The sequence below is a fragment of the Spea bombifrons genome, chromosome 1, assembly GCF_027358695.1.
Source record: "Spea bombifrons isolate aSpeBom1 chromosome 1, aSpeBom1.2.pri, whole genome shotgun sequence".
In the NCBI taxonomy this organism is placed as follows: domain Eukaryota; kingdom Metazoa; phylum Chordata; class Amphibia; order Anura; family Pelobatidae; genus Spea; species Spea bombifrons.
Window position 1 is genome coordinate 130,484,006 of NC_071087.1, and position 15,398 is coordinate 130,499,403.

Here is a 15,398-nt window from a genome sequence, read left to right on the forward strand (position 1 = left end):
TCTATGCTTTATTAAAAACAATGTGCAGCGCAGGAACCATATAAACACACTTGATAAAAAAAAGGCAAAAAATGAACTGATTGATACATATTTAATTAACAATTTACACATTGGCGATCAGCTGTCAAGAGCAATTTATTATCAGAAGCCCAGGCCTCAAGACGCCAAGTAAAGTGTGCAATAAATCAATGGCTTCACATAATTGAAACTTAATGTATCATAAAATAAACCTGGCGAACATACTCAAATCAAGTTTTCCCCTACTGGCCTATTTTTTTTTTTTAAAAAAAGTGTGCAATTCATTCTGGAGGGTTGATCTGACAATCTATTCTAATCATTCAATCACAATGTAGTGTTCCCTCAAAGGTGATCATTCTGGCACACTAGCACAAATTATTTGAGGGCTCCTTACCAGAAATGTTGCACATTGTTTAAAGATTTTCATACACAATAAATTCTCATTTTGTTTTACGCTCGATTGATCACATTTGAAAGGATGTTTATCAAATGTTTTAAAATACTTTTAACATGCTTTATAGATAGGGTGCAAAAATAACTATTATACATTTGTTAAGTGAAAAGGTTTGATAATTATTTAACTTGCAATATTTTAGAAGTCTAAAACTCTTTACAATAATTTATAACACTGTTATTGGCTATTGCTTACATTAAACACCAGCTCCACTCTCCCTTTAATAAGTCAAAAATACTAGGAATCTGTAAAGAAGAGCTTTCACAATGGTATAAAACTCACGTTTATGAAACGATAAAGGGAGGTTGCTTCATTCACAGGCTATTCCTTAAAACTGAATGTTAATCCTATGCTAAGGGTGTTTTTACAAAAGGCAATAAATACAATCTCCCATTCGGCTAGCACAAGACATTTTATTATATGCTAAAAGCAAGTCTTTCTGTCGTCTTTTGTGTTCTCACCGTTCTCCATTATATCCTGGGCTGCAATGGCATTGTCCTGTGGCAGAGTCACAAGTCCCACCGTTGTGACATTGGCATTCTTGAGTACAATTTCTCCCGTAGCGACCCTCGGGGCATGGCTGGCCACAGACTGTGCCCTAAATTGGAACAGAGTATGAGCATGTGTTTGGAAAGCTGAGTTGCTAGTTATTCTAAGCACCTGACACTATAACCTTTCAGCCAATATCTATACGGCAACAGCACAACACTGGTGTTTTAAAACATAAGATATATATCAGAATAACCATCTCAAATAACAAAAGAATAATAAACAGGCTCTCATTTTCAGTAATGATGAAAATTGTATCATAATTAGGAGATCATTCCCTCTAATCCATCCTTCAGTTGGAGGAAATGTCCTTTTCCCCAAAACACATACAAACTGAGAGTTATTGTTAACATCATATGACCCTGCTTCTAAGAGTTGTCCATCTCCATGAGACTGGGCAACATTGGCCCTTCATATACTTGAGTGAATATGGCAAACATATTTTCTCTGGTCTATTCTTGGTTAATAGACCATAGAAAATGTTCTATAGATCATCATTGTTCTGGGTATCATTCGGGCTAGTTGGAAAAAAACAATCTTTTAAACCACCTAGTGTGGCTTTCAGACTGATTCTGTGTCCTTAGCCCAAAGCAGGAACAAGTTGGCCTGAGTATAATGACATATGTTTGGCCCACCATATGCTCTGGGATCTTGAGTCTGTCTCATTGAAAGACTTTGACACATATATATATATATATATATATATATATATATAGTTATTCTTTGACACATATATATATATATATATGAAATCTGACTGCTGAGGAGTGCAGTCAGATTTCTTGTGTACTTATGTAAATATTTTGGGATTTTAGTATCAGGTGGTTGTGTAAGATCCAAATAGATACATAATAATGCGCTATTAATTTTAAAATATACCATCCTTTGATTTTTGTATCTGAGACGTAATAAACACAATTAAATACACTGTAAAAAAGACCATGAAAAGCACATATTTCAAAATGCCGCCTCCTAAGTTTTGGATTTAAATGCAATTATCCACTTCTCTGACATTACAAATCATTTCAAGGCCTTCCGGCAGTGAAGGGTCTTAGAAAGCACTCTGAACTATTGTGCCATCTAATTAATTACTATTTTTACAAAAGGTCATTGAGCATGATAGAAAAAGGGTATTGATTGAATTAGTTAATTATTTTTTATTGACTATAAACAAACTACCATAATTAGAGCATATGGCTTACCATCCACCCAGCAGGGCAGGAACATTCTCCAGTGACATGGTGACAAACGCCCCCATTCTGGCATGGACACCTTTCTTCACACTGGGAACCATGTTTTCCAGGGGGGCAGAGGTCTTCACAGCTAGAAGTATGTGAAAACATGATAAGCTTAATTATAATACAGTGCTATTTAGCTGGATCCATGCCATATTTGATATGCTGAGATGTCATAATTTATTTGCATGGGCAAGTTTGCACATGTGCTGTTTTTGTGTTAAGTCTGTTTTGTTATTTTCTAGTCCACTATGGAAGACTGATGTCATCAGTCCAGGGGCAGTTCACTTAATCCCTGGACCAACCATCATTACATTTAAAATAGTTACTAATTAATACTGTCCCTTTTCAATAATGAATCCAATCTACTCTGTCTGCCGTCAGTAGTTCACCGTTGCATTCCAAAATTATAAAAAGCCCTTACTTTATAGGATTTCCATTCTACGTGTCATCAATACCCAATTGCGATGGACACTGAGCTGACTATTGCGGCAAGCAAAGCTTTATTGGAACTTAGAACAAATTATGTTCTTGTTAAACAAAAAGTGCTGATAAGAATTATTCAGTTTTGTAGCATTCTATCTCACAATCTCACACTATACTCTCAGTGTAGCTCTGACATCGTATACGGTACATAGTGATACTTACAAAGCACCGGTGTAACCAGGAGGACATTTGCATTCTCCAGTCACGTGATCACATGTTGCTCCATTCTGACACTGGCATTTTTGCTGGCAATCGTTCCCATAAGTCCACTGGTCACAGCGTTCCTCGCAGCGCCATCCCTTGAATCCTGCAGCGCAGTGACAGGCGCCAGTAATGGGATTGCACAAGGCTCCATTTTTGCACTGACAGCGGCTACTGCAGTGAGGTCCCCAGTGATAAATATCACAAGCTGTATTAAAAAAGGATAGAATATAAAGTAATTAAGCTAATCAAAATTCCGCAGACCCCAACAGAAATTTGGATTTAAACCTTTTTAATCCAATACTGTCAAAATGTGGCACTGCTCGTACGTCTTTAGAAAAAAAGATCAATGCTTAATTTAAGAAACAAGGAGATGTGTTCCAAACAATTATAGTAAGTTTAGTATTAAACCACAGAATCCACACAAAGAGAATTGTTTCTACTACGTGCTTATTATCAATTAAAGTGATCAATTAAACTCTGAAAAAATGGATTTATCTGGTAAAATGCAGCTCTCAAGGAACTTTTTTCCTAGGGCTTTTTCACCACATATCATGGTTAATTGAAAACATAGCACCTCAACTCCATATTTAACCCAAATGCTTGAACCAACGTACCTCCTGAAATTAGTTCAACTGGGTTTAAGGAATTATCTAAGATTATGGTTCACTTTCCAACCAGATTGCTTTTCTAGTCCCCAGATTGTATTTTTTATGGACTTCTATATCATTGAAATCCTCACCTGGCTGCCTCCTAATGCAATCATTGAAGCAGTAGCCATTGAGATGTATGACATATAAAAACATTGGTGTTATTGACTAGAAATGGAGTTCTACTGAGCATGTGCAAGAAGCATATTGCGGTATGATCCCTGCTTTTTGTAGAGGCAGCTGGGGGAGGAGTTCCATGTTGGGCTGGACTACTCCTTTAATGACTTCACTTGCATGCTATCCTGTTGATGAACGTAAGGCTCTCTGGACAAATTACTTGTAATGTTATAATGAGCATGTAAGGTCTCACCTCTAAATGTGCTAAATATTTCTTTGCCAGGGACACTGTATCTGGGCTCTGACTCCAGCAATTAAAATGTTTGTGTTTCACTTGGAATGGGCATTAAACTCCAATAGAAAAATACATTTTTGCATTCAGTCATTTGGGCCGTGGAAAAAAAATGGACTGAATATCACACATGGAATAGCATCTAACTACAAGAGGAACATGACCCAAATGTTTTATAAGAGGTGCACCAAGCCAAGAAAAAGACAACACCCAACCAAGGAAAATATGACTTCTTAATAATGGAATTGTGCATGATGGCACAGCTGGCTCACATAATACAGCGATGAAAGATGTAACCTTTTGTAAATGTCACATTTGCAAAATTAGTCATTAAAAATAATTTAAGTTATTTGTGTTACGTCTATTTTATTTTCTAGTCTACTATGGAAGACTTTGGTCTACAAAAAAATTGAAGATTCTCTATTAGTATTTTTTCTAATTTTTATCTTTTTTCTATTTTATTGTTTAAAGCATTCTGGTGTGCTTAAGTATCACAAATCTTTAAATTTTCCAGCTTTGATCAGTCTTTCCTATTTTGGAGATAAAATCGATGATTCCAAAATGTCAAAGTTTGTCATTTATCTAATTATCAAGCTGAAACTTGATAATTTATTAAACAAATTATCAGCTATTTTTGCAAAAGAATGCATTGTTTGCTGCCTATTATTTTTTTTTCTGCTTTAAATTTAACTTTTACAACTTTTTTGTGATAAAGGGTCAGATGTTTAGATGGAATGTAAGGAAGTTTTAGTTTTCTGAGAAGATGGTAGATAAATGCAACAACCTCCCGGTGGTAGAGGCGAATACAGTAAGGGAATTTAAAAATGTATGGTATAGACATATGGATATCCTGAATCTGAGATGAGACCAAGGACTGATTAATGCTTGCTTCTTTACATCGAGAAATCAGGATCCTAGTGAAAAAAGGATCATTTCAAAATCGACTAGACAGCGGAGTTAATTTGATCCTTGTGCTAAATCAGTTTTTACAGGTCATGAAAAGCAGTATATATTCACGTTGCACAGCTGCATTTCTAGGACAGACAGATATTTTTGCGGACCTTCGTGACTTAATGGCTATGAAACCATCTTCCTTTAAACCGCTTGATTGATTCACATCAAAGCCACCACTTTAATTCCCTCTCATTCAATTTGCAACGACAGAATTCAAGACACAGGAAATCTCTTTCCGGCCAGCCCAGTTATAGGCATTAAAAGCCACCGCCAAGCAGAATAGTAAGTACTACGGTTTCAAGTAAAATATACAAAAAACATCAGTGGGAAGAAGATGAGTCAACTGTGGTTGCGTTTTTGTGAATGTACACAACCAGTATGGGTGTAGCATTTATTTGTACTGAACACCAACTGCATGGTTCAGCTACAGATGTTTACAGTCTTGTTCCAGGGTTTTGGAGACCCCTGAAGTCAGGTAATCATTATTTCAGGAACAACATGGTTTTAAATGCACAGATCTGTCAAAATATGTGTGATTTTTAATTATTTCCAATAAGTTCTAATATTCCCAAAGCTAAAATGACACACTTCTCATAAAATAATGGAATAAAGGCCGTAAATCCAAAAAGCAGCAGAAGCAGAACAGCTGTTTATCTGCATTAAAGGCTGGACTTAGGTTACATGGCGTCAGATGGAATCCACGCTGATTTGGGAGCAGAATCTGCTCAACAACTTCAAGTTCATAACAAGAAGACTGTTCCACGTGTACCTCTAACCTTATTCTCTAGCTAAAAGCCTATTTCATCAGTGGGCTCATTCAACCTCCTGGTGATTTAATATTCCCACAAGACATCTCCTGTTAACACTATGCTGAAAACACTCATAACTTCAATAGTCTGATTTAATACCGAAACATTTGCCATGCTCAGGGGCAGATCAAGATCAAGTGGGGCCCTGGGGAAACACAACCAAAAAATGCCTATAAAGATGGTCAACTACAAAATCAAATATATATATTTTATATATGATATTGATCATCAATATATTATATGTGGAAAGGAATGAAGAACTTCTGTTTTCTTGTTAAGAGTTTTTACATATTATGTCTAAATATCTAGACGTGTTGAAAATATGGGTGTACTATCATAGTATACCATTAAATTATTTCAGGAAAGTATATTGTTATGATGAAAATAAATGGTCGATTTGGAGTATTGTGAATTAAAGAGAAAATGAGTGGAACACGGAGTAGAGTATTGTTAAATAGTGGAAAAAATAATAAGGATAAAAAGAATAAATAACTAAAAATAGAGCGTTGGTTATCGTGGCAAACAATATAATCCACAGCATGACGTACCAAAGCTAATTACAAATGCTATGTGGTTAATTACAATCATGTAGTGTCCCCAGTACCATAGGGTATACATGCCAAAAGTCAGGGGCAATGTTCACAAAAGCAAGATCCAAGCACAACAAGAGCGACTTTTACTAGTGCTATCCATTAACCTCATCAATGCCAGAGCCATTGCACAGGGTTATAAAAATGGACTCTTGTATATATTGCGCAAGTTATTTTACCAAGACAGAAAAATATTATCGGCCCCACAGAAGCTAGTACAACTCGAAACACAGAGGAACACTAACAAATGTGTATTTGATTGAAAATCATTTGTTTTTCTGAGGTTCATTTACTTCGCTGTGGGTTTTCTAACCCCTATGGCAACTGTTCGCTCATGCACAATGTCCTGTCTGGAAGAAAGGATCCCTATTCAAGAGACTTGGCTATTTTGTCAATGCTTTTTGAGCCATGAAGGCTACATACAATAGAAATGTGCAGTGTTTTTTCTCACTCTCCCTTTGAAGGTCTAGGGTTCCTTGCCTTTAGAGTTCTCTCCAAAATCCTTTAATGTCAAGAACCACACTTTTCCTAAGGTAAAATATTATTCAGCTGCACATGTGTCGTTTTGTATTTTTTTGTATCCAGAACCGTATAATTGTAGTCTATCCTATTGGAATGTTAAAGATAACAAGCAAACTTTTTTGATAGAAGGTGGATTTGCAACATAAGATAAAAAAAAACTAGTATAACTGTCTCAGACAGGGTTTAAATACAATTCAGATAAATTCATGATAGGGATAGACAATTATAAATTATTTAAGTCATATAAAATAAATGATATAATTTATTTATAAATTATAAATAGACAAATAAAAGATCCTGAAAGTACAGTATATGATCCCCTAGAAACATTCTGCTGTTTGCGTAGCTTTTTTCGCCCAAGTGACGTCACTACAAAATATATGCACATAGATCAATCATATATTTTTCCAGTAAGGATAATAGCTTCCAGACTGCATAAGTAAGATAATGTATACACATGAGGTTTTACTGTGTATAAATGTACAACATGAAATGTATGTATGTGTAGTGACAAGATCCAGACTATGACAGCATAATTGGCCACCAAGACATGGCTTGGGTCACACTGGCAGCCATAGGCAATGGCAGCCAGTTGCTTAGAGGGCAGAAGGGACATGGCTAATATAGTTAAGTTAATTATGTACCCTCCAGTACTGTAGGAACTAAAAGAAAATTTTATACAGATGCAACACAGAGCATGTTAGATTCCTACTGTCTTGTTGACATCATTAGATACAATTCATCATTTCAACCAAAATCATCAATGTATTGTTGTTTACTTTAATACTTTATGGGAGAGCAATGAATGTTATGGAAATTAAAAAAAGATTGAGAGGCTGATGTGGGTGCAAATTTTATATCAGGATCATATGTCTACAAGGGTGCCTTTGATACACCAGGCCATGTCACAAAAGTTCTCTGTTTTGAATTTAAAGCCTAGTGGCCAACGTGGAGACATTCAGGCGGCACAGATCTGTAGGCAAGCCCTCAGCAAACTCATCAAGATGATCAAAGCAATGCCTCAACAGTGGAGTCAAACAGACTAAGCACTTTCCTTGTACTCAGCCTTGTAAGACCCTGGCGACTTAATGGACTGGCCATCAGGCATACCAAGCAAATGCCCAGTAAGCCGGTAGCCAACAGAATTTCTCATTTACCTTTCCCAGTCCCTCCATTTATTCAGAATGTGGCCACACACTGCACTAAAGTGTAGCTCGTAGCAACATGCAGGTGAGTTATTAACTCCTACCCAGGGATAGCGCTAGAGTTGAATGATTTCTTGTGACCAAGTTTTGTCCAATTCTACTTCAACAGTCACTTTAAATGAGCTTTCTATTAAACTCCATATGGTACAAGGAATCTAAATAGCGATAATCTCTCAATGGACTGCATGCAAACAATTCTCTAGTGTTTCCCGTTGGCAACAGCACTCTCACGGATCTGCCAAGGGAACAGGTGCTGAAGACCACAGCACCTCCACAAAGTGCCCTCAAACATTCAGGCTTCGCACTCCAAGTATAAATATGATTTAATGTGCAATAAAGCGCCGGTATACACGCATGAGAAAGAACATGCGTTTCTCTCATTAGACGGTGCTTACTCATAAGCTACTAGGCATCAACTATTCAAACTTAAACCTGCCCGTGCTCTGCCTACATTTAAATTTCAAGAAATTATGGTAATTAATGACTCTGCAAAACACACAGCGTTCACATAATTTAACATTGTTTTGGTTAGAAATTAATATTTCTAATCGTATTATGCTGACTTTTTAGGTCTGTTAAAACTTACACCACTTTCTGTTGTCTAATTGTTTTACTTTTGGGGACAGCTTGTCAGAGTGTTTACAAAACCCACAAGAAGGCACAATTCCTCGTCCAGCATTTGGCAGAGGGCACAGAATTTCCAGGTGTGGCCTAATTATAAGACCACAAATTGTTTTAAAATTCAATAAATTTTGTCTGGAGGGCATAATGAATTCTTGGGCCAGTCTGTTCTTCCTTCTGGCTGAAAGCCTGACCACAGTCAAGGACAGATGTCAAGGGCTCGGAACAGGGAAATAGTGCAACAAGAAAAGCTAAGTTAAACATTTAACTTTATCTCTAAGACATTATGCAGTTTTATAGAAGTATTGGCTAAACAAAGCACGCAGATTGCAGATTTTAGAATACTACTCTAAAGTAATATTTTATTTTCTTTCTGACATCACCGTTTGGCTTCAAATGCTAGACAAGAGTCAAAAACTTGCAATCTAATTCAATTTAATTAGCCAATAAATATACTTTTTTTTGCCAAATTACCTTTTAGTATAGCTTACAGTTAAACATATTCAGATTGTCATTATAAAACACAGAATACTGTATTATAGCTCTTATTTTATCTCAGTCCATTAAGATAAATGTATCCCAACCTTATTTTACTATACAGGAGTATACAAAAAAATTCTACGTTCATGAAACTCCCTGTAACTAAAAACAAACCCTCTTTTTATTATGACATCATTTTATATATACTCATCCCAGCTCTATCTCGACTGTATAAAAAGGTACAAAGTAGAACATATATTTCCAGCCTTTATTTCACGTCTACCTGGATATAACTCAAGCACTTACTGCACGGGAGAATAATTTTACAGAATAGCGCTCTAGAATAGCGTTAGCAACATATAGAAGGCTTTGATGTTTCATTTGTAAAGGATTTTGGCTTTCTGCTGCTGTTTGTTAACACAAACAAAAAGGACAGATCAATGTTTTAGTCTTGAGCGTCTCTACACCATGTTTTGCCAGTGATGCTGATCGTGTTTGATGGATGGGCTAACAGGGTAGCTGCGGGGTATAAGTGCAACCAGTCTGCTATCTAGTCAAATTACATTGACTTCGTTATTGTGTTTGCTCAATAAATCTTTATTGTACTAATTTAGTGTATAAGGATGTCAGTGCGTGCACCACAATAATAGCGCTTTATAATGGAAATCCTTATTTTGAAACCATGAATCATTCAGAAAAGACAACATATTATCACTTTTTAACCATTCAACATTTTAAGTGCTAATGATACAATGCACGCATTCCCCCTACATGGCACTCATTTAATTAACAGCGATTACACTGATCTACCCCAAAATAAACACGTCTTTTTTTACACAGTAAATGTGTATTGTAAATTTAGACTCGGAGTCTTCATCTAGAAGAAACAACTAGAAGAAACAACTAAAAAACAACAAAAAAAAGTATTTCTTTTTAAATAATTGTTACAGTATTTTGTCTTATCCGAATTGTATATCGTTGTAGTTGTTTCTCTGTTCATTTGGGTTCCCCCCCTACCCATCCACCCAATTCTACCTCATCTGCCCATCCCCCACTATTCCCAATTTATGGGGATTTTTTGGGTATGTGATAAACTTGCATCTGATAAATATTATAAAATACATGATTTCCCATTTCATTAGCAGTCGTGTCATTAGCAACAATTGCCATTACTGCCAGCATCAATGAGCACACTTTTGCCACAAAAAACCTCAGGGGCTGCTAAGTAAGTACAACGTACTGTGAATTAGATCCCTGCTATGAAGTTCTTCCCTATCTCCTTTCTCCTAACAAGCCAGCAGAGCCCTCTTCACCTTACTTAACAGTGTTATTCCATTTATTTAAGTTTGCTATGCCCTATGGACTATGTATAATGTATTCTCATTCACAGATAATAATAATAATAATAATAATAATAATAATAATACACAAACTAATTTATGTGCCCTTTCCTCTGGAATGCTCTCCCCGGCCTATCCGTCTTTCTCCGTGCCTTTATTCCTTCAAAAAATCCCTCAAGACCCACTTCTTTAAGGAGGCTTACAACATAGCACATTAACACCCTCCCATATTCCTTTACCTCACCTTTCCTAGTCCCTCTCCTGCAATACTTTTACTAGCGTGGCTGCTCCATCCCTAACAACGGCACTTTTACCTATTGACCCCAACTCCCTCTATTGTAAGATTGTAAGCTGGTTTCAGCAGAGCCCTCCTCACCTGTTGCTTCTGTAAGTCAATTTGTTATGTTATATACTACTTGTTATGTCCTGTCTACCCATTGTACAGCGCTACGGAATTTGATGGCGCTATATAAAACAACAAATAATAATGATACCGTAATAATAATAATAATAATAATCAATAGTTGAACCAAGCTGTACACATTCAACTGAAAAAAATAACTCTTGTCATGGAAAGCCATCATGATTACAGCAACAGCTACAAAACAGGCTATTTCTGTTTATTCTCAGACAGAACGGTCAAAACAGTAGAAGCATTTGGAGACAAGTAGCGGCAGCTGGATACTTACCACTGGAGCAGTTGGGTCCTCCCCATCCTGGCTCACACTGACAGGTGTTTGGAGCAATGCAACGGCCGTGGACACATTTTTCAGCACAGTGAGCTGTCACAGAGACATCAAAAAGAGTGTGGTAAGGAAAGCGCTTCTTGGTACAGCTGCCCCATGGGCTTAACTTTAATTCGTCAACATGTATATCAAGCACTGTAATATACTGGCCACGTCCTACACTTCATTTCTAGGTCTAGCAAATTTCCTTGAAGAACACCAAGAACTGGCTGGAAATCTCTGCAGGATTTGGCATGGTACATTTGTCAACACAGTGTTTTGTCATGTAATAATGGATCATTCAATTCAAGAAAACAGGAAAATGTAATTTCTTTACTGGAAAAATAAACACAAATATTTAATTTAATGTGTTTAAAGGTTCTGCTCCATTTATTAAAAACACCAATTGAGCTTTTCTCTCCACTTTATATGACAACAACCTATCAGTGCCTGATTTCTATCTCATCACAATTGAGCATTCCCTGAAAAATTATGAATGAGACAAAGTTGGATTTTGATTAAAGAGTTATTTCTGGAAGTTTGGACACTTGGCAGTACCATGAATGCTGCATGTTATTATAAAATTGTTACTTTTCATCAGAATGAGCAAAATAGCACCTTTAAGAACACAAGTATGCAACAACTGAAGCTATATTATATGTCTGTGTGATTTGGAAAGTATTGTATCCATTTACCCCATTTATAGTATTGTACAATAATTAACAGAGTCTATTTAATTATGGTGCTAGAAACCATATTATAAGAAAGCTGGATTGGAAAATAGGATAAGGAAAATATGTAATTTATTGCCCTATTCCTTATTGTCACAATCTCAAACTAGAGGGTCGGAGGCTTAGATGTAATGTAAGGGATGTAGGAAGGGAAGGTAGCAAGATAAAGTGGAACAGCTTTACCAGAAGTAGTGGAGACTACTACAGGGATAGACATACGGCTATCCTAAATCTAAGACGAGACCAAGGACTGATTAAGGTTTGAGTCTTTACAGCAGGAAAAATGTCCTCCCACTCCATAGTCATGACGTCATATCTTCAGTCCTTTCACTATGGAAGGCAAACCTACAGACTGATCCGCAGCTGATACTGATTACTTCGGAAAGGACGGATGACTTCGTAAAACGATGTACTAACTGAAGTGAGGTTGACCAATGTGTCCTACAAGATGCATTAAACTAATATCTTATGATATCAAACCCAAACTGCTACAATGGTGTATAAGTGGCAGTTTAACTTCAAGAGATAAGCCTGAGGATTCAGCTTTTATGAAATTCCCATACATCCAATTTATTATATTATAGATATAACTGTGGACAAAACAAAATATATATACAAATACAATATACAGTAAATGTAAATGCCGGGCAGAGAGGTGGTTCATTCTGTCCCTGTCTATTTGTTGTATTATCAGTACTTCCATAGTAATCTATAGGAGCATATGGAGATAGAACCTTATAAAATATATCCATTTATAGGTTTACAGAAAACTATACACTAAAACAGATCCCTTTTTTATCCTCATCTCCTAGATTAAGAACCTAACAAAGCGTGAAGCGTTGTGTTTGAACAGCTGCGAATGCCGTATTATTAACAATGCCACAGTCAGATTGAAGAAACATTTACTGAGAATTTGCTCTGAAACTGGAGCTGGAAATTTTGATCACCACATTAAGAGGAGTGATTTGCCTCATCTAACTCTCAAGGGTTAATCCTTAGCTTGTCTGTTACTATTACAATGTCTGAAGAAATGCTGACAAAGTCCTATTCTATCACCGGGGCCATGTAACATATTGTGTATTAGCTGCCAACATCAGCCTGGAGAAGGGTTATGAAGCAACAGCTGGTTAGAGACAGACTGAGACTGGTGCTTAAACATCTCATTTATTATGAGACTTACCTAATCACAGCTCATTAATTAAATAAAAAAAGTTGGATATATAAATTGTCTGCCATGGAGATTATATTATGCAACTTTGTACCTAAACTGCTGTATTTTATATGCATTCTTGGCTTGTGATTTCTTCTTATTCCACTAACATCATCATTGTCTTTGATATATAACCCAGTTCAACCATCATTTCAATCCTCCAGGCTGTCTCATCTACCCCATTTGTTCACATACATAGGAAGTTTGCCGCTTCTCCCCATCTATTTCTTTAAGTTCTGCAATTTTCCCCACCACCTTCTGGAAAGTAGTTTCCCAAATGACTCTTAGAGTACAACATTTTCATGGACATGCGAAGGAAAAGGAACTTGGTTATAACCCCCCAATCTCACCCAATTTTTCATCTATTTTGCCCTTGCAAGACTCCTGTCATACCTACAAAGCCTTCTGAGTTGTGGTAGATATAGTGGGGACTATTATAATTTTTTATAATTATCCTAAACCATTTTTATTAAAATCAGTTGTATAAAAAGGTAAACGTCAGCTAAAAAAACATTAAGAATTGATATAACTTCTCTGCCGATCCAAGATATACCCCCTGTGGATTTATTATATGGATTACATCTACTAAAGTATTTTACTAAAATATATTGTGAATTAAATCAGATTTGCTATATAAACAGGCTAACAAAAAAAAATAATATTTCTATACAAAATGTAAGTCATATATTACTAACACATATAATCTTTAACAGAAAATGTATAGCTATAGTAAATAATACACATCAAACAAATACATACCAGCTATAATTACAAAAATATCAAGTTACGTATTTTCTTTTGCAATTGAATGTGACCATTTTATAGAACTGCTAAGTAAATGTTTTCTAGACTGACATATTAAGCTTTGTCTGAATAAATTCTGTCTGGATACTGGCAGATTAGACCTTTTTTAGGATTGCTTTCTCAGGACATCTGTCCTTGTCAATCACACCATGTTCTTCAAAAAAAAATGTATTAGTGCCTCTTGGCATTTCTGAGATGATGGGATGTTGGGCCCATATATACTCAAGGTTTTTAAGTAAGTAGCTGTGTTTAAATCAAAAACTGTGTTTTTTTATTTTTTAACCAAGCAATGGCAAATGATGTAAAGAAACTTGCGGAATTAATGGCATTTACTCTGCTGACAACCACATCAGAAGATATGGACTTTTTTTAGCAGTGAGCAGGTAGTGTAGTGGAGTAGTGGGAAAGCTAGTAAGAGATACCGAGTTCAACATGGGCCACTAAAATTATACGTGCCTTTACTAACAAAACATAGCAGGAAGGACTTCCTAGAAGAACAAATGGAGAGGTTTTTGTTGGCTAGCGACTTATTTAGCAGAACTTGTCCAAAACAAAAACTCGGCTAGGTTCTAGTAAGTAGACGCTTACTAGAGCGCTAAAAAAGAAATGGAGCTTTGCATCTCCTTCACACTTATTAATATGGCAGATAAAAGTCTTCCAAATATAACAGTCATAAATCTGTCTTTGGTCATTTATTATAATTAAATAATTAATTGTTTAAAGCAACACATGCTACTTATGATAAATCAGAGGTATACAATAAAGGATATTCAAGAATCATATGGTCCAGTGGTCCATACAAGTCTTCTAAGTTCTCCAGGGCATTACCTACATTGAAGGATGATTCTTGCTAGTACCCATCACCCTTGTTTATTAATTTAAAGCCAATATATACACTTTAATGCAGAATCCTCCAATATGCGCTTGTCTTGTTCTCTGTCCTGTCCCCAACTACTAGCTTGTGGTAGATGTGTTCAGCTGAATAAATCGCGCGCTGTCTGCGACATGATTGTGTACGCCTTGCCAGTCAACATTCCTCATTGGGGAGGCTGCATGGGACACTTGAGTCCCTCTTTAAAACCAAGATTTGAAATCAAGAGCCAAACCCATGAAATTTGGCAGAAACATGTAGTCAATGAGTCATTGCGTGTTTCAAGGAAACCAGAAAACAAAACCAATAACCACAGTACAGTGCCTCACCCACTGGCACTAATGGGCAGTAATAACCACTGTAAATTGAGGAAACTAACAGAACCTCTTCCAGACCACAGAGTCCTTACGTTATCCTCATGAGCAATGAAACCTAACACGTTATTTATTTTTATTACTTTGGCATGATTCATCATTCTTTACACTGTTGCTATTTGTAAAGTATATAGTCTTCCTTAAGAGGTAAATAACCTAT

The 15,398-nt window shown here is 36.2% G+C and overlaps 1 protein-coding gene across 2 annotated transcripts in view; it reads right to left on the bottom strand.

Annotated features, from left to right (window-relative positions):
* Positions 1–15,398, bottom strand: part of MEGF10 (multiple EGF like domains 10) — a 60,026-nt gene that overhangs the window by 20,667 nt on the left and 23,961 nt on the right. For both annotated transcript variants that reach the window (XM_053473763.1, XM_053473771.1), the window contains 4 exons: positions 11,213–11,305; positions 2,905–3,151; positions 2,224–2,344; positions 934–1,070 (listed from right to left, as the gene is read on the bottom strand). In XM_053473763.1, coding sequence (XP_053329738.1) covers positions 934–1,070; positions 2,224–2,344; positions 2,905–3,151; positions 11,213–11,305 — 598 coding nt within the window. The remainder of the gene's footprint in view (positions 1–933; positions 1,071–2,223; positions 2,345–2,904; positions 3,152–11,212; positions 11,306–15,398) is intronic.